The sequence below is a fragment of the Dendropsophus ebraccatus genome, chromosome 8, assembly GCF_027789765.1.
Source record: "Dendropsophus ebraccatus isolate aDenEbr1 chromosome 8, aDenEbr1.pat, whole genome shotgun sequence".
NCBI classification, from domain to species: Eukaryota; Metazoa; Chordata; class Amphibia; order Anura; family Hylidae; genus Dendropsophus; species Dendropsophus ebraccatus.
The window spans coordinates 18,885,585-18,911,342 of NC_091461.1; the positions used below are offsets into that span (position 1 = coordinate 18,885,585).

At 43.5% G+C, this 25,758-nt stretch overlaps 1 protein-coding gene across 9 annotated transcripts in view; it reads right to left on the bottom strand.

The window, feature by feature from the left end:
- Positions 1–25,758, bottom strand: part of LDB1 (LIM domain binding 1) — a 136,099-nt gene that overhangs the window by 9,233 nt on the left and 101,108 nt on the right. For 5 of the 9 annotated variants that reach the window (XM_069979960.1, XM_069979956.1, XM_069979957.1 and 2 more), the window contains exons 2-5: positions 5,273–5,375; positions 1,758–1,802; positions 233–312; positions 34–135 (exon numbers count right to left, since the gene is read on the bottom strand). In XM_069979960.1, coding sequence (XP_069836061.1) covers positions 34–135; positions 233–312; positions 1,758–1,802; positions 5,273–5,375 — 330 coding nt within the window. Of the gene's footprint in view, positions 1–33; positions 137–232; positions 313–1,757; positions 1,803–5,272; positions 5,376–15,758; positions 15,780–23,053; positions 23,072–25,758 lie in introns of those variants that run through there. The other 4 variants (XM_069979961.1, XM_069979959.1, XM_069979962.1 and 1 more) reach the window with 3 other exon arrangements.

Consider the following 25,758-nt stretch of genomic DNA (forward strand, 5'->3'; position numbering starts at 1 on the left):
ATCCTATTACAACCCCTTTAACAGAATACTCACTATATCTCTTTGGTCCGTCTTCCAAGCAAAAAGTGATGGTCAACATGGCGTCATCTTCAAAGAACTCTGTGGTGAAAGCGTCCCACCAGAGATTGTCACATTCCTGTAATATACACATGACAAATTATAGTTATAGGTCATAACCAAAAACGGGCAAAAATGCATAGATGTGCGCCAGTTCATCTCGTGCCAACACGTCCTACCTCTGTCCAATTTTGCAGACGTTTGTTCAGTTCAAATATTCTGTAGTCTGTCTGGTTCCCATACGGCGTATGTCTCCTGTTAGCAGAACACAGGAGAAATTGGAGTTTATTTTTCCTGTCTCTAAACCAAACGCCGTAGACTCTGGATTCATTCCCATTCCATTGTCGGGGTCTACCCAATTAAATCTGTCCAGAGTTGTCCTCAATGCACACTCCCAATCACTATTCCTGCAGTGTCATCTGTTTCATCCCAGCTCTGCTGCATACATACATGTCACTATTATATCTGGGTCATGTGACCCAGCCACCAACTTGACAGCATCCCTGTCAAATCTGCTATGAATCCTATGATGCACCAGCACAGCAATCCCATGAGAGCCAGTACCATCCCTGGCAGGAGCTGTACTATCATCAGTTGTAACTCTAATCGGGGTATGTGTCTCCCCTGTGAAGACTGAGATGATGATATAAAGGGCACAGAAACACATTTAATTTTCAGGGGGGTCACTGAAGTTAAATGACTGAGGGAAAGAATTCCAGGAATGTTCAGATAGAAGGAAAAAACGAAATCAGGTAAGGCTGGGTTCACAAGACTTTTTTTTTTTAATTAAAAAAGGATGAAAAATAGACGCATTTGTGCGCATCTGTTTTGATGCATTTTTCCGTTGACGTCCTTTATAAAAAAAAAATGGATTAAAGCTAGAGATGAGCGAACCTGGAGCATGCTTGAGTCCATACGAACCCGATCGTTCAGCATTTGATTAGCGGTGGCTGCTGAAGTTGGATAAAGCCCTAAGGGTCCTATTCCACCGGCTGATTATCGTTCGCGATTAACGATCTCAAACGACCGCTATTGCTAAAGACCTGAAAACGTTCACTCATTTCCATGGAACGATAATCGTTACTTATGATCGTATTTGCGATCGTTTTTTCTTCGCTATTGCGTTCATATCTACTGCAAACGACGTCTTATTCAATGCAAATGATTTGCGAACGTTTTGCGAACGAGCAACGATAAAAATAGGTCTAGGTCTTATAAAGCGATCAACGATTTCTCGTTCGGTCGCTAATCGTTAACTGCATTTCATGATAATCTGAACGATAATCGTCTGGTGGAATAGGGCCCTAAGGCTATGTGGAAAACATGGATATAGTCATTGGCTGTATCCATGTTTTCCAGACAACCTTAGAGCTTTATCCAAGTTCAGCAGCCCTAGCTAATCAAATGCCGAACAATCGGGTTCGGATGGACTCGAGCATGCTCGAGGTTCGCTCATCTCTAATTAAAACCCCTTTTTTTAGCGTACACAAAAATAAGCTCATCTGTTTTTGTGCACGTAAAAAAAAAAAATAATAATTTATATAATGGAAGCCAATGGAAAAAACGGATAAAAACAGATACACACAAATTAATCAGTTTTTCATCTTTTTTGTTGTTGCAAAAACGTATGAAAAAAACAGTGTGAACCCTATACTGGCTGAAATTTTTTATAAAATTAGCAAACCAGTCAATGTACATACCCTATCCCGGGCTCCAGATATGTGGGCGGATACATCGGAGTCGGTCTGAAAGGACAAAAACAGGATTTTTTTTTCAGAAAAAAAAGAGAGTTTATTTTGGCAGCTAATGAAAACGACTGCTGTCACATCGCACCAATGCTTTTGACATGTCTTAGCAATATATCAAAAGTTGAGTGTTCAGACCCCAACATATCAGGAGAAGGAGCAGAGAGAAGAGCATACATCTCTCTGCTTATTGTACAAATCGGTCGCGGTCTGAACATGCAGGTACACCTCACAGCCAATAGGCTTATAACAGCTCCATCCAGAGAAGCTGCATAGAGATCACTGCAAACTGGGAAAGAAAATGCTTTAAGGGGTTGTGTCATTAAGCAAAACAAAAAGGTGTGCGCGCAAAGGAGTACAGATGTGCTGGATATCCTCACTTCCTGGTTTCCTCTCTGAACTGTGACCCTGCTGTTGCCACACAACAGTGCAGACACCTTCCCACAATCCCCCTTGCTTGTAGGCTCAGTGGAAACCAACTGCCAGTACTTCCTGGAGGTTGCAGTTGGACTGAGCATGCCCGACCACCTTAGTTGGTTGTTGCCAAGGGCAACAGGTCATCAAAACAATACAGGCACATGGTTCTCTCTCTCTCTACAGGTCATTATTAGAGATGTATGTACATCTGAAATATGATTAACTTCACACAATGCATCAGTTAAGTTTTCTTTATGACATAACCCCTTTAACCCCTTAAGAACAGAGCCTAAAATGGCCTTAAGGACAGGGCCAATTGTCACTTTTGCGTTTTAGTTTTCCTCCTCGCCTCAGACGTATTAATCGCTTTTTATTGTTTTTTTTTTTTTTTTTTTTTTTTACATAAAACGTAATTTCAAAGAGAAGCAATCTCTGGGTTTTTTTCCCCACTTTTTGTTCATGCTGTTCACCGTGCGGGAACAATATTTTTTTTATATCAATAGATCGGACGATTATGCACATTACAGTATATTATATGTTAACTTTATTATTTTTGTGTGTTTTATGTATAAAATGGGAAAGATTGAAGCCCTGACTGAACGGAGGAAGGTAAGAGACCTGACAAGGCAGTCAAGCCATGTGATCGGGAACCCCGCAGACATGCTCCGGGGGTCGATCGAAAAGTGGCCGGAGATGCTCTGGTCACCTACACTTAAACGCGGTGGATTGAGGGTGAGGGCCCGGCTGCTGATAACAGTCGGTCCTCACCCGCTATGGGGTAAGCTCAGCTCCTGAGCCCACTTCATAGCCCGATACCCCGGCAGGGCGTACATTTACGCCCATTTCGCTAAGGCCCAGGCTGCGGGGGCGTAAATTTAGGCCCCATGTCGTTAAGGGGTTAAAAGGCATGCCTCTCCTCCCATGTATTCTGCTGTGGGGGAAGGGGTCTCCATACTGACACCTCAAACACATTTTCAATGACAATTTTATTTTATTTTTTTAATGGCATGGACAATTTTATCAAGCATTGTGCAATCGCTGTTGCCTATGGCAACCAATCACAGCTCAGCCTTTATTTTATTAGAGCTCATGAATTTTTGAAAGCGGAGTGGTGACTGGTTGCTATGGGCAACAAAGAACATTCTTACTGTGAGACTCCGCCTTTAGGTGTTTGTTTATTCACCGCTGATGCCATCTGCGGGTACAGTTAGGGTCAATATACACAGGCCATTATCGGTAAACAGGATCCCTCCCCTGCTCGCAGTGTGTATAGGGGCCAGGAATTTTTTGTTTGTCAGCCGATTGCATCAGTAGTGACAGAACTAAGTGCGGACCTCTATCGTGAGGTTAAAGGAGAAGTCCGGGAATTTAAAAAACCCAGCAAAGGGGAATTTAATAACAAGTAGAAACTTTCCTCTCCCTGTGCCCATGGCGAGTGACAGGACCAGCCTCAGGATCTGTCAGTGGCTGGAGCGGGACGCCGCTTCAGTCACCGATTGGCTGAACAGCCAGTCCATCAGCCAGGACAGGCATTTTCCCCCAAGTCGTGATGTCATCACAACTCAGGGGAAAATGACTTCCAACGGGTCCAGAAGCCAGTCCCAGTGCTCACCGCGGGCACAGGGAAAGGTAAGTGCCTACTTGTTAACAAATCCCTCCCCCCCGCCTGATTTTAAAAATCCCTGGATTTCTCCTTTAATAGGCCGCACAAACCAAACAGGATCCTTGTAAAGGCTCTGCAAAGGAGCGCTGATCTCAGTAATATATTGGGACGTGCAGTGCTGCAGAAAAGAGCAAAGTTTCCTACTATAGTTGCAGAAATTCTGTGGATCCCCTCAAAAATGCAAAACTACAGTTTCTAATACAGAGGTGTTTTTCGTCCACAACATTAACATAATCTCCCCCAATAACCACATCAGCAAATTTACACAATTTGGTGCCAATTGTTTTGCTGTAGATTTTGGTTGAGAAACACTGCAGAGTGTACCCCTCTGTGTAACCATAGCCTAAAAGGTGACAACCTGGCATGTCCATTGTCTAGTTGACTAAGGGGGCCATGGAAGGTGGGGGAACTCTGCAGCCAAATCAGTGTCTACCAGGCAGTGTACTGGAGCTACCACAACCCAGTCAAAATGGGACTGTGATACATGTAGTACTAGGTACAGCCACTAACAACTGTATGGCGCTGTCCTTGGTAATGAAGAGACCGGAGTGCCTGTCTGAGCATCACAGTCCCTTCAATCATCTGTCAGGAGTCAAGACTCTCACCAATGTCATAATAGTGGACTATCCTAAAGATAGGCAATCAATAGTAAAGTCCCGGAAAACCCTTCAAATGGGATTTTCAGAAAGCCACAGACTGATGACCCATACGTATAATAGTCTGTTGACATCTGACTGGCGGGGGTCCAATAGCTGGCAAAAATATAGTATGGTGGAGAAGTAGTGCTCCAGTGAGCACCATGACAACTTAAAGGGGTATTCCTAGCTTCACATTTAAAAGAGTACCTTTCATTAGAATTACCTTTTGACACGTTGTCAGTTTCCAGATCCCAAGCAGTGCATACTAACCATCCGCTCTGCTTGTGATCCGGCTCTCCAGTCCTCCGGCCCCTGCCTTCTTCGGCTGTCAGGACAGGAGAGCATCCAAATCACATGCTGCGCGGATGGTAAGTATACACTGCTGCTTATGATCTGGAAACCGACAGCACGAATACATAGATATTTGTTCTGTCAGTTTCCTTTTATTGTTATAGGCCACACATAACCCTGTATACACAGGAAGAGGTGCAGATGATATTGATAAATCTTAAAAACCCACGCTAAAGACCCGATGAGCAGGACCACCAGATTAACGTAAGGGAGCCTAACCATTTACACAATAACAGCACTGTATATGAGTGTGGCCATGTCTGGTACTGCAGCATTTAATTGAATGGTACGGAGCTGCTGTATCAGGAAAAACCCCGTTAGGACAAGCCCCTGAATCTACATAAAATAAAGACAAAAACAAAGACAATCAGATAGTGAACGACGAAGAGTCAAGTACTCACCCCACATCTCGATCCAGCATTGTGCCTGGGTGGAAGGGGGGAAAGGCGTTGCCGTTGGGGGGCTCCTTTGGCGAGTACAGCTTGAATGACTTGGAGGAACAGCCTATGTAAATGGAGAATAAAAACAAAATGTAAAAAAATTCTAAACAATATACAACCACATTATAACGGCTTTATTCTTCCATAGTAAAACCACAACACAACAACACATTTATAAAGGCACAGAGACCGGCACTACTCATTCACCTGGGCTTCTGGGGGTCAGTAAGATAAAACGGGGGGCTTACTCTCATGTAAATATATACGTGTGTGTGATTATATATATATATATATATATAGTCACATATCTTATTAAAGAACTATCCTCCCCTAGGAACACGTTTACTACTATAGATAGAAAAGCTATACATAGAAAGTACCATACGGAGGGCATTATAGCTCTGTTATAGCACTTAAAGGGGTACTCCAGCAAATTTTTCTTTCTTTCAAATCAACTGCTGTCAGAAAGTGCCAGAAATCTGTAAATTACTTCTATTAAGAAAGAAAAAAAGAAATACTGTCCTCCAGTACTTATCTGCTGTACATGTGGCAGAATGTGGTGTATTGTTTGCAGTCTGACACAGTGCTCTCTGCTGCCACCTCTGTCTGTGTCAGAAACTGTCCAGAGCAGCAGCAAATCCCCATAGAAAACCTCTACTGCTCTTCAGACTGGAAATAGACCACTTCCTGCAGGACATACAGCAGCTGATGAGTAGAAGACGACTGTAGAATTTTTAATAGAAGTAAATTACAAATCTCTGGCACCAGGTGATTTGAAATAATTTTTTTTGCTGGAAAACCTCCTTAAAAAAGGGTTGTCCAGCGAAAAACTTTCTTTCAAATCAACTGGCGTCAGAAAGTTATATCGATATGTAATTTAATTCTATTAAAAAAATCTCAAGTCTTCCCATACTTATCAGCTGCTGTAAATCATGCAGGAAATGTTTTATTTCAAGTCTGACACAGTGCTCTCTGCTAACATCTCGGCCAGAGATGTCAGCAGAGAGCACTGTGTCAGACTGAAAATAAAACAAAAGTTCCTGCAGGACATACAGCTGCTACTAAGTATGGGAAGCCTTGACATTTTTTAATACAAGTAAATTACAACTTTATTATAACTTTCTGATACCTATAAAGAGTCCAGGCGATTTTAAGAAACTTTGTAATTGGGTTTATTAGGCAAATATTCCATTATCTGCATTCAAAAAGACTTTCCCCAGGTCCCCTCCCTCCTCTTTTCCATTCACTGCAAACTATCAGGAAATTGTGACTTGTTGACAGTGATTACCATTCCTTTAAGGTAAAAAGTAATTGACACATATAGCTCTGTGACGCGATCTATTAGGAATCCCATTTTCTTGACCTACTACACCCAACAGCTTCAGTCCACACCCGATGCTCGGGATGGTTCACACCCACAATTTATAGAGATTAACATGGAAACAGATGACGGCAAATCTGGTTTCATCATAACCCGTAGAAATTCGTAAGCGCAAACACAAGCCGAGCTGCTAATATTCCCGGAGATGTAAGGAAACCTGTGTGTAGGTTGCCAACACTGGGGATGTGTCACAAAGTGATGATCATGGGGGCAGACATCTTCCTGGATTTTCTGTCATATATCCAGTATAGAACAGTACAGTCCGACACTGAATGGCTGACAACAAGGAAAAGCTGCAGAGCATAATGCAGAAAATGGTGGCATATTGTGGCGGCCTGTAATATGCAGAACACGAAGTACACGGCAGCAGACGGCCACTATCCTGTATAGGCTGCCCGGACGATCTAACCCAGGCAGCCCCTCCGCAGCTCCCCGCGGCCCCTCCCGCACTCACCTACTTGCTGCCAGCGCGTGTACAAGCCCGTGAAATAGGCCGATAAGGCGGCCAGCACGGGGGGAGTGGGCGAGTAGTTGTAAGATTATTTGCTCGTCATCTCTGCTGTCGGGCAGCTGGGGGGGGGGGGCAGATGGGGTACGTGCTGCGATCATCCTGCGCACTAGGACATGTCCTATCGTTTAGTGGTGAGGGTCGCGGCACGGATTGTGTAAACGAATAAATTGCTTCGAATGGATCCTAAAATTGTCCGTGCTCTAAGATCTGCGACCACGGACAATTTTACAGAACGTGTGAATGCAGCCTTATACTGGAAAAAAAAAGTGGCACGGTATACCTGGTAGTTACAAGTGAAACTAAGGACCCTAAGCTTGCTGGTTACAGTCCACTATAGATGGTGCTATACACTTGATGGCTGCAGAACACAAACATCCTTAAAAGTCAACTCACAAGTAGAGATGAGCGAACCGGGTTCGGGTTCAAGTCCATCCGAACCCGATCGATCGGTATTTGATTAGCGGGGGCTGCTGAACTTGGATAAAGCTCTAAGGTTGTCTGGAAAACATGGATACAGCCAATGACTATATCCATGATTTCCACATAGCCTTAGGGCTTTATCCAACTTCAGCAGCCACCGCTAATCAAATGCCGAAAGTTCGGGTTCGGATGGACTCCAGCATGCTCCAGGTTCACTCATCTCTACTCACAAGCATTGACGTCTCTATTACACCGTTACTCACAGCTAACAACACATAAAAGGGCCATCCTTGTATCCGGCGCCCAGGACCATAAAAAGATAAAAATCACTAGCCCATGGCACATCTTCACGGCAGACTGAGGTTACCCCTCCCCCCAGCGGGGTGACCCACATCCTTTGTTCCCCGGCAGGGTGGCTTGTAGGGACACCACTCTGTGCCTTTTGTCTTTCTTAAAGCTGAATTTCAATTGTAAATAAAACAGCCGTCACCCGGCCACAAGTTCTACACACAGATTAGCAGAGCAGCCATTATAGAGATTCGGCGGCCCATCGCCCCCTGCTCACTTTGTATTTAGAAACGTCCAAATCAGACCAAGAAAACGCGGCGGGCACTGGTAACTATCCAAGAAAGATAAGAGAACAAAACAAAAAAACAGCAAATTTATCAAAGAAACCTTGTATATTCAAAAAAAAAAAGTATAATAGTTAAAATAAACAAACACAATCTAAAAAACAAACAACAACAACAACAACAACGTAAACAATGAACACATCCCCATAAAGGAAGGGGGGATGTTACTGATCAAAACACTGATGACCATGGCTCCAGCTGTATCATCAGACAGCCAAAGCTTGCTGGGAATTGTAGTTTAGCAACAGCTGGAGCGCTGGACGTTTCCCCATCTCCGATATATAGTGTAGGAGGAAACCAAATTACTCAAAGGAAACACCAGGAGAACAGACAAAGTCAATGCAGTTGTTGCCCTTGGCCCGATTTCAACCCAAAAATGAAACATTTCTAAACCACTGAGCCACCACCAGAGCCCATAGCTGTCAGGAGGCTGAAATTCAAGTGCACATTTTTTGTTTGTATAGGTCATTGTGTAATCACTTTTATCATTAGCATTTCTGTAACAAAAAAACAAAAAAAACTTTAAAGGGGTGCAAACCAATTGTTTCAAAATGGTGTCAGAAAGTTATAAAGATTTGTAAATTACTTCTAATTAAAAAAAAAATCTCCAGTCTCTCAGTAGTTATCAGCTGCTGTATGTCCTACAGGAAGTAGTGTGTCCTCTCCACTCTGACACAGTGCTCTCTGCTGCCACCTCTGTCCATGCCAGGAACTGTCCAGAGCAGCAGAGGTTGTCTATATGGATTTGGTACTGCTCTGGACAGTTCCTGACATGGACAGGGATGGCAGCAGAGAGCACTATGTCAGACTGGAGAGAATACGCCACTTCCTGCAGGACATACAGCAGCTGATAAGTACTGAAAGACTTGGGATTTCTAAATAGAATTTACAAATCTATATAACTTTCTGACACCAGTTGATTTGAAAACATTTTTCTTTCCACAGGCGAACCCTTTAATTCTTCCACTTTAAAACACAAAAAAGTACAACTTAAAACAAACAATGCACAAACAAAATCTACAGTTTTTTTAACAGATGTGAATGAGCCCTTATATTTATGAGCACATCAGTAGGCCTTGGTGCTTGGACCACCACCCCCCTGTCATGGTTCTCGGCAGCACATCAGGTGAGACACGGCTGCATTTCTACATTCCCATTCCCTCCGCTCATGGCGGCCCGTGTTTCTGACTAGAGCTGTCAGTTCAGATCATCAGACCCACCGCCACCCTTAGGCCATGGCCTAAGGGTAAAACCTCACAGGGGAGAATGCTGCAGATTTTCTGCATGCATTTTTGCAGCAAAGCCTGCTCCCAACTGCAGCTGTAGAATATTAAAAAAAAAATTTAATGCATTTAAAATCTGCAGTAAAGTGGGAAAACATTCCCTACATCCGCAACATAGATAGACATCCTGTGGTTTTTAACAACCGCACAGCTGCTCAATGTCCACGCTGATTTTCTGTGATTTTTCTCCACATATCCCATCCACTATTGCATTACACACTGTGGATTATACTCTGTGCATACATCCCATGTGAACAGACACTAAAGGGGACTTCAGCAATTATTCATTGCACAGGCTTTTAGAGTGTTTCCTCCAGGATTACAGAAGGTACAAAACCACAGATCAAGACATACAGCAACAACCACCACCAGCTGCTCCATAAAGACCGTGGTCATCATTACCCATAACATACAAAATGTAATAAAAAATATATATTATACACACACACACACACACACATTAATATATATATATATATATATATATATATATATATATATATATATATATATATATATATATATAGCGTAGAGTGGACACAGCACTCCAGAAATCCTATGTGGTTGGTGCCTGCAGTAGATACCCTTGCGGACCGGGGGTATGAGAGTATATAAGCCAGCAAAATTACCGCAGCACTCCGTAGGTCGTTTTCAAACCGTGAAGTTTATTGCTCCCACAAAGTGCATTTAGCAACGTTTCAGCTCAATCGGTATGAGCCGTTCTCAAGCCCCTAACAACCAATCAGATTCCACCTTTCATTCCTCACAGACTCTTTGGAAAATGAAAGGTGGAATCTGATTGGTTGCTAGGGGCAACTGAGCCAGTTTCACTTTACACAGTGTTGATAAATATCTCTCTCATTTATTATTATTTATATATATATTCCCAATGTAAGAAGCCAATACAGAGCCATAGAACAGTGGTTTACGCATCACCATTTTTACGTTCCATATGTTATAAAATCCAAAACGCATAGTATTTTTTAAGGTTCAACTAATTTAAACATAAAAAAAAAAGACATATCTATCCATCTTTACATTATGCTCCATATGAGTGAAGTAGGAGGCACACTTCAGCGCACATCCCCCTCCGCTCCTCGGGGAGCCGCATCTCATTAGCTGGTTGTCCATTTCCCTATTACTACCGGAAGGCTTTTAAGAAAATCCTTAACTCTATGCGGTTTTCTGTAAATATAAAGCAAACGCTCCATGGGAAAACAGGAGAGCTGCCCTGAAGTGCGGTCCGAGAACATCCACTACGCCTGACTAACTCATATAACCTCACATCCAGGAATTATAAAGTAGACGCATTCCCCCTGAAGGAGAAGGGGAGAAGATGAATGATGGCTGAAACGCATAAATAAGGCCTCACACATGATGAGATTGGATAAAGACGTAATACGGTGGGCAGAGAAAATTATGAACCCATAATGCACCTCCTATTATCAGGCCGCTTTGGGTCTATAGCTATTGATGTAAATTTTTTATTGCCTATGTACTAGAAAAATAAAATGAAGCGGCTCCTGTAACGGTCTTACCGGCTCCCACAGGTGCCTATAAACAGTCAATAACCGTCGGCCAAACAAAAAAATCACGTAACAGTTTTCTCTTCCAGCCTCCCCATACACCCCAATGTTCATGTGTTCCTATGGGGAGGGGTAGGCTGCAACCCAATGATTCTGGTGCCGGTTTATCACTTCAAGAACAAAAGCGATGGGGAAGCGAAAATCCATCACACTCAACCCTTCTGTCCACTGACTGCACCTGTCTGTTGAGAGTTAGAAGCCCCCAATGCACCTTATATACTGGCAAACCCACTACCATTGATCGTCTTTAGTATAAAGGCAACATGGATACAGCCGTAGAGTCTTCCACGACTTCCCACGGCTACGGAAGTTGGATGCAGCTCTAGCGAGTCAAATGTTGAGCGTTCAGGTTCAGAGACTTTTTGGCATCTCCACTCAATGCTAGCGCCAACCTAGTAGATCTTTACTTATGGCTTTCTATGATGAAGACGTCTGACGGAGTTGCTGGCTCTACTGTTTTAATCTCAACAAATGTCAGTTTAGTGGAGAGGACCATGAGTATGTGTAACCACCTCACCTATATGTGGTTGCTATAGATGGGGAGGTGGGATCTGGCCATCAAGAACGCAATACACCAAGGGCTCCACCAACAGTGACCCCGGCCTGTGTGTTACAATGGGGTGAATACGTTTTTATGACTATAGGGTCAAAAAAACATGCCAAATTCTTCTGACCAAGTATTTTTTTTACTTCTTCCGGATCAAAGTTAAGAAGCTAGGCTCCATATCAGTAATACAAGGAAGCACAGAGCAAAAATAAACAGCCATAAGGAACAAAGATGAATTCATTTTCATGATGTTCAAAAATAGTGCGAGGGCCCAAAGTTCTCAACAACTGTTAGTGCTTCACGTTGTAGAATATATTCTAGGAGTCAAAGAGCAATGAGGTTACATCCACCATATACAATGGATCTTTGATTTTTGCCGAGAAGCTCCTAGTATTTTTCTCTGGATCTCTTATGGAATAGTGTTGAGTAGTGATGAATCAGCCATCTGCTTTTAAACTGACTGCTGCTCCTCCCCGCGTACTGGGAAAAGCTGGATCCAGTACTGGGAAACTTCACCCAGTTTCCCAGGACTGGATCCAGCATCTCCCAGCACGTGGGGAGGAGTGGCACAGAGTCATAAGGCAAATTACAGAGATAAAGAATTGCTTCACTTCATTATTACTGTAAATTCAATCATCTCTAGGGTTCAGTCAATACATGGCCAAGCTGCTCTCATCAAGCTACAGAACAATGAACCAAGCCTTTGACCAATATGGGGAGAGTCAATGACAAAACCAAAAGGCTCGAAGGAAGGTGCCCTCATCTGCTATACATACACTGGCATAATGACCTGCAAACCCAAGGGTTCTCTTTAAAAATAGACAAGTGTTTTTGGGCCCCTGCACACAGAAGGCATGCATCAGCCGACCCCCGACCATGTAACTTGTATGAAAGCCACACAAATCTCTGCGACAGATGAGGTCAGGTGAGAGAAGCAAAGGCACAGGTTCTGAATGGAAAGGTGCATCTCCAGTGAGAACACAAGGATTAGGAAAGTGAACTCCAATATGACCCATTCTTCTCTCCTTAATGTCATCTGTTGGGGAGGAGGAAGGAGGTCACCATACACATCTGACAGATGTCTGGTTCCACCAAAACTGGGATGGACAGACTCCAGAGTCAATATAAAAAAATATAGGGGTGCGAGAGGGCATCCATGAGAAAATAATCAAAGACAACAATCACCTGGAATACACACTGCACTAAAAAAAAAAAAAAAAAAAAAAAAAAAATCTGCACTCTGCATATTTCTTCCATAGTACGACCACTACCCTACAGGATCCCAAAAACTCATCGACAGCTACTGTCCAGATCTTCTAGTAAAGGGTCGATTTACAGTCAGGTTCTGACCAGATGGGAGACGTTGCTGCCAGAAGAGATTGAAGGAGATCGCAGCTGTCATTGAGGGAAGGATGGGACGCCTGAAAATAAGCATGACCAAGACGGCAGAAGTCCTGGGAGGGATGGAGCATCTCATCGACCAACACACAAGGATGATACTTATATACTGAGAGGGGTAGCACACATAAGACACCAGTATGACTCTTTTCTGTGACCGCAGAAAATCTTCGCGGGATAGTACTGACACAGCCACGTAACTTTTTCAGTACAGTCCTGCAAAGAATTTAAACACTCCGGGAGATCAGTTATTCTACTGCACAGCTTCACCGGCCATGGTTCCGAGAAAACGTGTGATTGCCGCCTTGGCTAATGGGCCCCAGATATTGCTGCTGGTGCTCACCGAGAGTTCTTAGATGCCAAGACACTTTGGGTTCTTAGGCTATGATCACAGGTCAGACTTCATATCCAACAACAACCTGCACTCTGTGCACGTACATCTGGTTTCACATGTGATGAAAACATCTTCTTGGTGGAAATAAAACCAATGGCAGCAATGGGGCTTAGACTGAAATCCAGAAATGTATGTCCGACAGGTGAACATAGGGCGCCTATTCACCTTTAATGGCTGTAGGCTAAATGTACGTTAAGCCAACAGCCATTCTTCCCCACACCCACGTGTACACCTTGAAGAGCGTATGTGTGATCTCAATGGGGGATAAGACAATATGACGCCGCCAGGCAACTCTGGCACTGGCTTACCTCCTATGAGACCAAAAAAAAAAAAACAAAAAAAAAAAAAAAACACAAGTCTGCATTCTCTCCCCAGGTACATAAGTATTATTCCATTCTGGAGGACAAAAAAAGTAAGGGCAGAGCCTAAACTGGCTATGTATGTTGCGTTGCTGAATAGAGCCCATTTTTAGGACTCCCTAAGGCTGCATCCAACTTCTTCAACCACCGGTAATCAAGCACCGAACCCTCGGGTGGATCTGTGTACGAGTTTTGCTTCTCTCTATAGCTGAATCTGTAAAATATGCCTACAATAGATCTCTTTACACAGATAATCTCAACATCAATAGTTATCTACAATATAAGAGGATAGCTAACTGATTGGTGGGGGTCCAGGCACTGGATCCCCCACTGAACCTCGGAACACTCTGCGCTCAGCAATGTTTGGAGGCCCCTTAAAGGGTGAATAGAGAATTGGCTGTGCAAGCAAGCTGCACTGATCCTTATTCTCAGGATAAATAGGAACCCGAGCAGTCAGACCCCAGAGATCAGTTAGTTATTATTTATCCTGTTAATAGAGTCTTCCCCCTTAGGTCGAAAAAAAAAAAAGGGGGGTTTCTAAGCCATAACACCACAAAAGTAGCTCATAAGTGGCTCAGGGTCTTGGCCCTTGCTCATGACTGCTGCTAACGTGAAGTATTGACCCTGCAGGAAGTACCCGCTCAGCCAATCACTGGGCACAAGTGACTTTTTTGCGAGGGACGATATGTCAATGAGCAGCAAGAACAAGTGCATCGCAATGGCACCTGCGGGAATTGGGGCAGGTGAGTATGACTTTAGTTTTTATACCACTCTGAGACAATTCTTCATTTTTCCAGGACTTGAAAAAACTTAAAAATCGCCAAGCTCACAATTTTGGTTGGCTGCCACCTTATGCTTGGGGGAGGCGGGGTACTCAGATTTTTCAACGATGATTCAACAAGGGACAGAAGGATTGCTGCTGGATTTTAACATGTTAAATCCCCCCCCCTCCCCAAGCCGATAATCGGTCTCCAAGATCTTCTAACCGTGGTGCAGCCTTAAGAGACCACACAGTCTATTGGATGACTATATGTAATGGTAGCTATTAAAAGGTGAAAGGTCTACACTAAACATCATAGACATTAGGTCCGGGGGGAGATGATACCATCTCTATATTGATTGTTATTTAACTCTGTTTTTACATGTTCTATTTTTATGTAACGAAACAAATTAAAGTAACACAAACAAGAGTAATTATAATGCACGAGAATGAAATATTAAGGGGTCATTCACACGTCCTTACACGGGTGTTGTTCTGCGGACTGGACCTTAGGAGCTCCAAGCATCATGATTAATTATGATGTGCGATACTTTTTGAAAATTTGCATTAGTGTACTGACACAGCCGCATGGTCCAGTCCATAGAACATAGAGAATTACATCAACCATGCAAGTTTCTTTTTCATTCTTTTTGAGCAAACCATCACTAAATGTTTTCCTATGCCGTAAACTCACAAGAGAGCTCTTGGCTTCCCTTCCATGCCATGCTGGTTGAGGTAAATCTGTGGGCAATGGCTTTGCAATTGGAGACTAAGTAGGATACATTACAATCACGTATTTAGAATTTTTTTCCCCCCGACAGTTTCTAGTCCGTCGGGACGGCTTCACTGTTAACCTGTATCGTTCCCTTCCCAGGATAAGTAGACCAGAACTGCTTAGCTCACTCCCCTCCCACCATAAAAAGAACATGGATGTTTTGTCGAGACGTCGGAGGAAGATTGGACATTTGGCTGTTGGCCAAATGATTTTTCATCTAGGCCATCTTTCATCCATGCCCAGTTCAATTTATATTGTCTACCATGTACCAAGCAGCTGCTATAAAGTCCCTGGAGAGAAGGGTCAGCTCAAGTCACCCATCCCCCTCTCCTTTTGGGTCATGAACCTGTGTAGAGGAAAGAACCGGAGACCTGCCGGAAGGATGACACCACCATTCTTACCTACAAAAGACTTAAAAGGAATCCTGGAACTTGCAGTCCTAAACCTTTAAGTAGCTTCCCGGTATCAATGAGTAAATCTTGTGTAATACGCTGCAGCTTAGAGGCCGAAGAAATAAGAATTTCTATTGTACACATGAGCGAGTGTGGGAGGGTCTGGTATGATTAGCAGATCTATTCCTGGCATCATAACTTCCCAGCTATAAAAGCTCACTCTCCAGGAAGACGCCAGTAAACACGGAGCTCCCAGTATACACAGGAATAGGAAATCTGGGCATCTCCAGTTGTTGTGTACAGGAGTACACGTGATATGATCATATGCCAACAGAAGATGGCCGTAGCTTCGGAGTACGGCCCAGTTCTCACCAGTGCTACCTTCACATATGGGGGAAGGGTCTCCTATTTTCCGGGCCATTAAATAGGAGTTGAAAATGTAAAAAGAAAAAACGTAAAAACATTACAATACCTAGATCAGCCCTGGTTTATTGAGTTTATTACACAGCTCAGTGATTGTGCGGCCAGGGCTGCATGAACGATGGCTAGATCTATTACATAGGGAGATTATTGGTCTGTTTAGACGATCACCCAGTGCGAAAATCCTTTAGTCATTACATCAGAGAGAAAGGATAATGTTGCATTTCAGCTCCGTAGAAGAGTCCGACAGCAGCCTAACCCCCCTCTATATTCAGAACACAAGAACACTATTGTTATATAGTTTGAATTTAAAGGACAATTGTTTCACGTAAATGGCAGCAATGATGAACGAGCAACGAGAAATCGTTCGTTTGGTGCCGACACCAAGACAATTGTTAAAGGGAACCTGTCACCCGGTATTATGGCAAAGAGCCCGCCCGACCCCCCGATACTTACCCTTTCCTGCAAGTCCCGCTCCTGGAACCGGTGCCGGGACAAAAATGTCCCCGTCGGAAGTGGTGCGCGCACGCTGCAGAGATGAGTCTGATGCCCATAGTGAATGACGGCTCCATTCATTCTCTACGGGCATCGGACTCATCTCAGGTACTTAGCATACAGCGCGTGCTCTGCTTCGGGCGCCGATATCTCCGTCCGGGGACCGGGTCCAGGAGCTGTACTTGCAGGAAAGGGTAAGTATTCGGGGCTGCACCAGGGCCGAGTTTGGGCGGGCTCTACGCCCACGGCCCGGGTGCCAGGTTCCCTTTAATCGTTCACTGTAATTAGGCATTCATTCGCCAATCCTGGAGTACTATTACACCAAGCGATTTTTTGACGACTAGCGATAAACGATCGCTATGGCAAACGACCCAAAATTTTTTGCCCAATTACACGGAACGATGATCGCTACTTATTATCATTCTTGCCGTTGTCTTGTTGTCGCTATTGCGTACGTTTCAGCTATGACTTATTACTACAAACGATTTGCCAGCGATTAAACAATAAAAATAGGTCCGAATTCTATCAAACTTTTTGGAGTTGGTTCTTAATCGTTGTCTGCTATTACACAAAACTATTATAGTTTAAATCCAAACAATCTAACAATATTTTTCGAATGATAATCGTCCCGTGTAAGACGGCCCTTAGTTGTTCGTTGTAATCCCACTGTTTCTTTATTTGGTGGGATCAGATGGAGTAAACGATCGTAGTAATGATTGGAACTGACGACTATCGTTCTGTGTAATATGATGAATAATTACAGGTTGACAATAAAAGATCTCGTTTGCAATCGTTAACTGGTAAAAATCGCTTTGTATAATAGGACCCTAAGCCCGTGTATATGAAGGAATGGGGAGAGATACATGTCAACTGAAGGGCTAGACAAACCTTTTGGGTTCACCCAGACATGGCAGAGCTTTTTCTCTACAAATCTGCACAACAATTCCTCCATGAGGAACACTGTCTTATTGTTAAGAACTAAATACCAGGCACCCTATGAGAAGACATACCTTAAAGGGATTAACCAGTGTCAGAAAAACATGGCCACTTTCTTCCAGAGACAACAATTTAGGTGGGGTTTTGCATCTCAGTTCCATTGAAGTTAGTGGACCACACCTGAACTGGAGTCATGCTGTCGCTGGAAGAAAGTGGCCATGTTTTTCTAACACAGGATAACCCCTTCAAAGCTCTGGGACCCCAATTAACCCACTGGGACCCCTGATTATAACTTCAAGTTTATAATTGTACTTCCTATTATGTGGCAAAACTGGAATTACTGGACTATTAGGTCTCTGTTCTCTGGGACAATGAGATCAGCCATTTCTTGTTTTATGGCCAATTTCCAGGCTGGCGTTACCAAACATCCCCCTCAATGCACTAAATGCATTAAGTCCTTTAAGGCTCCATTTACACAGAGTAAAACTGGTGGAATTCCGCGGCGGAGAATCCCGCCAGCCTCCGTGGCATACTGGTAGTCTATGGGAGGTTCACGCATCTCCTATCTCCACGCTGAAGAGTTGACATGTCCATTCTATTTGGCTCTACAGCACTATGAAAAGTCTTGCGCCTAGGAAAGCTACAACAGTAATGACCAAGGATCCCTTGTAAGGAAGGAAGAAGCACCTGCAAATTTTTGTCACTATCTTGATAAAATCCACTAAAATTTCACGTCCCTCCCATAACGTTCTTGCAGGATTTGACCATCTCCACAGCTCCCATAGAGAATGAATTGAACGACAACGCACATCCCACTCGGTTCCTCAATCTCGAGAATAGGGGATAACCTAGAATTAGTGTTGAGCAGATCTGTCAAACTGTTTTGAGTTCAGCAACGTTCTTCGAACCCTTGGCTGCAGACCTTGGATGCCATAGGCTTTATCTATGATATCCTGGTGGCCCTAGGGCGGCATCCAACGTCTCCAGCCGCGGGGAATCAAACACATAGGGTTAGGGTTGCCGAACAGTTTGATACATCCACTCAACAATACCTACAGCCTTAAAGGGGTTATCTAGCGCTTCAAAAACATGGCCATTTTTCCCCCGACTGTTGTCTCCAGTTTGGGTGGGGTTTTGAAACTCAGTTCCATTGAAGTAAATGGAGCTTAATTGCAAACCACACCTGAACTGGAGACAACAGTAGGGGGAAAAGTGGCCAAGTTTTTGTAGCGCTGGATAACCCCTTTAAGACAAACCAGGACTGGAAGAGTGGCAGTCCAAACCTGTTGCACTTGGCTAACAATATTTTCCTCACTTTCTAGTTTATGATCAGCTGAAGCTAACTCCTCTACCGCAAGGCTGGGGCTACACCGCAACTTTGGTTGTGCAACATAAAACTCACAATTGCACACACATTATACGATTGTAAGTATGGTCACCATGTGACTTGAGACACGACGCAATACAACAGTTGCACAAAATCGCAACATTTTTGAGAAAAAGCGGCTGTTTTTTTTTGTTTGTTTTTTAGTCCTGGACAACCCCTTTAATATCTATAGCTCCAACTGGAGATGCTCGAGTCCTATGGTTGGGCATCTGGATACTGGTGGATGAAGTAGTTGTATGCAGGCCTAGCGAGACGGGGAAAACATTGATACAGTCTACGGAATAAGGGTGGGTTCATACTACGGAATTCTCGCGGATAATGTCCGTGCGCCTTTCCACCAGCTCCATAGACACCATTCTATGGGCCGGCGTATTCCGCTATCCGGATAGCGGAATACGCCGGCCCATACAATGGTGTCTATGGAGCCGGCGGAAAGGCGCGCGTCCATGCGCGCGGACAGCAGACGGAATTATGCGCGTTTATCCGCAAGAATTCCGTAGTGTGAACCCACCCTCAGGCTGTATCCATGTTTTCCTGGACTCCATAGGGCCGCATCCAACTTCTTCATCCACCAGTATCCAGATGCCCAATGATAGGTTGGAGCAAGAGCATGCTCAAGCCCTACATGTTATACAAGAGGGAAGTTATGGTGCGTTTACACAGACAGATTTATCTGGCAGATTTTGGAAGCCAAAGCCAGGAATGGATTTGAAAAGAGGAGAAATCTTAGTCTTTCCTTTATGACATGTTCCCTGTTTATAGTCTGTTCCTGGCTTTGGCTTCAAAAATCTGTCAGATAATCTGTCTGTGTAAACACACCATTAGTTGAAGCTGCAGATTTAGGCGCTACCAGACGTGGAATAGTAGCCAGCCAAACAGTGTTTGCACCACTTTCGGCACCCGCATACCGCATTTTCCATGCACAGAGCCTTGCTATTGCACGTAAAGTCCGTCTCGTTTGCATGCCATACTCTTCCCTAACAGCAATGAGACAAGCAGGGGAATTCTCTACTGAAAGACAACAACATCAATGGACAATGGTGATCCCTGCTATAAAACGTGATGGCACAGAGGATTATATCATCGAACAGAAAAAGCCATAAAAAGCCCATAAAGACCTTTCCCTCTATTGTAGCAAATATAGTAGTCACGTAAACATGGCTGTTTTTGAAATCCTAGCTGTTTTAACCAGGCTGGACAGGAACGGGGGTCCTAGAGGTAAGTGGACTATAGATGTGCAATAAATGCCGGAGATAGGAATACACCTTGAAAGACTTCCTACACAATGCTTTTCTATTCTGCACACTTAAAGGAATTATCTGGCCTTTAAAAATTGATTGCCGTCAATATTACATTGGCGGGAGGGGGAGGTCTGACTCAAACCCCACCGATCAGTTGCAGCCTCGGTTTTCCTTGACTATTTGTAGTAATATTGATGACCTATTCTGTGGCTAGGCCATTAAAGGGATTATCCAAGATTAGAAAAACATGGCTGCTTTCTATCAAGGAGCTGTGCTACTCTTGTCTTCAGTTTGGGTGGGGTATTGCAATTCAGTTCTATTGAAGTGAATGGGGCCAAGTTGTAAAACCACAGGGTTGGTGCTGTTTTTGGAAGAAGGAAGACAAATTTTTCCAATCCTGAATAATCCCTTTAAATTTTATAGGACTGGTAACCCCTTTAAGATCAAAGGATCTTGATACATTTAACCTATCTTTTACAGAAGATTTTAAGGTCTCAAGAAGGAAAGTCTTGAAAGTTTTCTAAAGTTCACAACGCCTCCATTTGTCCTCGGGCAATTTCTAGTTCTCAGGGAAACCTTTAAAAGGTACGTTATGGCCGACAATACACGACGAGCCAGCCAAACACCCAGAGATTTCTCACCAACTCCCATGGTCGGTGACTCATAGCACTTTCCTCACTTATATAATGTGCCCAATTGTTTCCCAAATTAAGATAGATTTAAAGGACTAGAAAAGAAAAAACAAACAGTGCCACCCCTGTGCTCAGGTTGTGTGTGGTATTACAATTTAGCTCCATTAATATCAATAGACCTGAGCTGCAAAACACAGACGCAAACAGAGAACAGAAGTGATGCTGTATTTGGAAGAAAGCAGCCATGTTATTCTCAGCCTGGATAACCCCTTTAAAAAAAATGTGTGACATCCACTTTAAATTGTACTGCAATGTGTTACACGATCTTAATGTACAGTCTGCAACCAAAACACACGCTGTGTGAACACAGCCATACATGAAGCATGTGAAGATAGGCCCTGTCTAGTGGATTTATTGACTATTGCCCAGCAAGATTCACAGGTAACAAAAGGAAATTTCACATTGTATTTTCAGCAAGTCTCGCTATGGCCTCATACACACACAGCTGGATTACAGCACTGCTTTGCGCCAATAAACCTGCTTCTCTTTATAGTGTAATATAATACATTGGCACAAACATGTTTTTTTAACCAAAAAGGATAGCAAAAACAAAAGATATACATCGGAAAACAGCAGAAAGGTAGTACCACATATACCCCAGTGGGCTCATTCACTTTAAAGGGGTACTCAGATGAAAATGTTTTTCTTTCAGATCAACTGGTTTCAAAAGTTAGATAGATTTGTAATTTACTTTCATATAAAAATCTCAAGTCTTCCAGTACTTATCAGCGACTGTATGTCCTGCAGGAAGTGGTGTATTCTTTTTAGTCTGACACAGTGCTTTCTGCCTGCACCTCTGTCCATGTCAGGAACTGTCCAGAGCAGGAGAGGTTTTCTATGGGGATTTGCTACTGTTTTGGACAGTTCCTGACATGGACAGAGGTGGCAGCAGAGAGCACTGTGTCAGACTGGAAAGAATACACCACTTCCTGTAGGGCACTTCCTGTAGGGCATACAGCAGCTGATAAGTATGGGAAGACTGGAGATTTTTAAATTAGAAGAAAATTACAAATAAACATAACTTTGTTAAACCGGATGATTTGAAAGAATAATATTTTCGCTGGAGTACCCTTTAAAGGGGTAGTGCGGCGGTAAGCAATTATTCACTAAATAACACATATTACAAAGTTATACAACTTTGTAATGTATGTTATGTTAGTGAATGGCCCCCTTCCCCGTGTTTCCCCCTCACCCATGCCACCCCCGGAAGTGTAGTGCTCTATACTCACCTGATGGGTGTCAACCCCCGTCCGCCATCTTGAGACAAAGATCTTCGGGCGAGCGGCCGGCCGAACCGCTCCGACCGTCCCTAGTGCCGGCCGCCCTCTGCCGCTTCATCAGCTGCGATTGGCTGAGCATAACTGTGCTCAGCCAATCGCAGCTGAGCAGCTGATGACGCGGGGAAACACTGGGAAGGGGGCCATTCACTAACATGTGAATGTGTGTTATTTAGTGAATAATTGCTTACCGCCACACTACCCCTTTAAGGCTATGTTCACACATAGTATTTCTGTCAGTTTTTTGGTCAGTATTTTTTAAACCAAAACCAGGAGTGGAACTGACAGGGCAAAATTATAACTGAAAGATTTGCAAAGTTTCTGTGTTTTCAACCCACTCTTGGCTTTGGTTGAAAAAATACTGATGGAAATACTACGTGTGAACACAGCCAAACTTGGTCCATTAGTCTCTAGGTCTGGCCTCACCATATGTGTCAGGGATGTAGGTTATATTTACATATAGTAAGGATGGGAAAGCTGCGGACCTACAGCTGTTGCAAAACTATGATTCACATCATGCCTGGACAGTCAAAGCTTTAGCTTTGGCTGTCCAGGCATGATGGGAATTGTAGTTTTGTAACAGCTGGAGGGCCACAGCCCTCCCATCCCTACTATATGTGAATATAACCTAAGGCCTCAACCTGACTTTGGGTCCAATGACCTGAACATCATCCATACATTCCTATTCACCTCCATCACACACACTTAGAATGGTTTTTTTTTTTTTTTTTCCGCTTAAAACAAAGCAGCACTTTTATTTTGTCCATATTTATGGGACAGCCGTACTGAAAGTTTGTAAAAGAAAAACTGCCCATAGCAACCAACCGCAGCCCTTTAGGAGCAGTATAAACCATACCAGTCATGAAGGCCGCTGACCCGATCAGCAGTGAAATCCATTCTAAGGCCAGAAGTTTGGGTCGCCATGGATACAAACATGCCATGACAGAAATGCATGCGACCTACCCACTCTAAGCCAAAGGGGGTAGCGGACATTAAAGTCGGGGGGGGGGGGGGGGGGGGCATATTCATGGTTACCAGAACTTCCTGCCATAAAATTGACATCACTGCTGATGAGTCACGACTGGTTGCTATGGGCAACAAGGATGGTTTTAGACCATTGCCATACTATCAGTAGAGATGATCGAACAGCGCTAATGTTCAGGTTCGGATGAACTCAAACCATCGGTATTTGACTCCCGCAGTCTTCCCGTTCCATGGGGAAGGTGGAGACAGCCCGAGTCCTGCCTGGAAAACAGGAATACAGCCTGGGCCATAGGTTGTTTTCCTGTTTTCCAGGCGGTACTCGGGCTGTCTCCACTTTACCTAAGGAACGGGAAGACTGCGGGAGTCTAGTACCGATGGTTCGAGATCGTACGAACACGAACATTAGCGCTGTTCGATCATCTCTAACTATCAGTAGTGGTGGTGCAAGGTACAAGTCATGGAAATAAGATGTGATGCAGTACCTTCCGCCATGGCTGTTAATAGTACATCGATGAAAGTACGAATGCTGGTAAACATTAAAGGTTGCAGGTAGTGCTGAGTGGACCTGTCAAACTGTTTGGGTTTGGCAACGTTCTATGAAACGAACGTTTGGTGGCTGCAAAATTAAGATACCGCCCTAGGGAGTCCTGGAAAACATGGATACAGCCGCAGGCGGGTGACAAACATTATAAACGTTATGCTTACCTCTCTGTGATCCCCCACTGTCTGCACCCACCATTACTTCCAAGAGGAGCTCATCTTGGGAGTGACAGCCCACTCAGCCAATCTCTGGATGTGGGGCTGTCCCATCTCAGTCAGTGATTGGCTGAGCAGGCTGTCACTTTCGAGATGAGCTTGTCTCAGAAGTAATGGCGGCTACAGACATTTGGGGGGACACCGGCGGCCGCATTGGGATACCGGGGGGAGCACGGAGAGGTAAGCATAACATGTTGGTTATGGTTTCTTATATGGCAGCAACATGTTAAAAATGTGCTAGCATCGGATAACCCCTCTAAACCCAGGACAGATTCAACACAAGTGCCCACAACTTGACAGTCTTGCAACTACCAAGTCGCAACCACTTGTGGGTTGCAAGGCGGCCCCTTTAAGTGTGACGCAGTGCAACACTGCGCTCATTGGTTGGGAAACCAGTTCCAGCCCAAATCACCATGTAGCCCCATCCCTTGATGGAATCACATGCTATAGTTTTTTTTTTTTTTAACGTACTTGTTGAATGACTTTGGTAAAAGAAGTTTTCTTAAAATGTGTAATTTTCAAACACATAAAAACCTTTAAAAAAAAAAAAAAAAAAAGCTGTATGAACCAAACTAATGACATGTTAACAGGGGTAAAAACTATGTGGACTCTGACACTCCAACCACATTAAAGGGGTAGTTCAGCATTTTTTTCTCTTTCAGATCAACTGGTATCAAAAAGTGCCAGTTACTTCTATAAAAAAAAAATGTTCAAGCCTTCCAGTACTCATCAGCCGCTATATGCCCTGCAGGAAGTGGGGTATTCTTTCCAGTCTGACACAGTGCTCTCTGCTACCACCTCTATCCATGTCAGGAACTGTCCAGAGCAGTCGCAAATCCTCATAGAAAACATCTCCTGCGCTCCAGACTGGAAATAATACACCACTTCCTGCAGGGCATAAAGCAACTGATAAGTACTGGAAGACTTGAGATTTTTTAATAGAAGTAAATTACAAATCTCTTGCACTTTCTTATACCGGTTGATTTAAAAGAAAACATTTTCTGCTGACCTACCCCTTTAATTTCTGCATCAAAATCAGATTCTAATTTTTTAAATCCTCTCTCCCATTGCTTTTAATGAGTAACCAAAAAAAATATATCAATCAATAAGGAGCTTTAAAAATCCACAGTACAATCCACAGAGCAGATTCGGTGTGGGTAGAATTGAAGTTTATGAACTTTCTCCAGTAACAGCTGATCTGCACATCGTATGCAAATTTAATGTATTACACAGGACTACAATGTTCTTCATGCCCCATTTCTAATAATAAAGCAGCGATAACCAATGGAGCAAAATAATTGTTTACTAATAAAAACAATAGTTAAAAAAAAAACAACACAAAAATATTTAAACAACCGCTCACAAATTAAATATACAAACCTCTCAAATAAACAACAACAAAAACATAAAACAAATAAAAGGGCATAAAATACTGTTTTTCCACAATTTGGTTTTGAATATCTTAAAGGGACAGAAGCCCAAATAAAAATCCACACACATGGTGAACCCTCCTGCCCCGACCTGTCTCAGGTATTTTTACAATATGACTATGTTCTCTCTGATTTACCCCGCTTCTCCTCCAGGATATAGCTGTTTATTTTCTTTGCAGCAATCATTTGTTTTAGCAAGCAGAGATTATCAAAGCAACAGTAAAGGAAAGAGGGGGGGGGGGGGGGATGGGATCCAAAGGCAAAAAAAAAAAAAAAAAGGTGGGGGTACTATCATGAGCTTCCTCTGAGCTTTTTCATTAACCCCTTCCAGCCTGGCCTATTTAGACAATATGCAATACACATGGACATATGGCCGTGGCCCACGTATGAC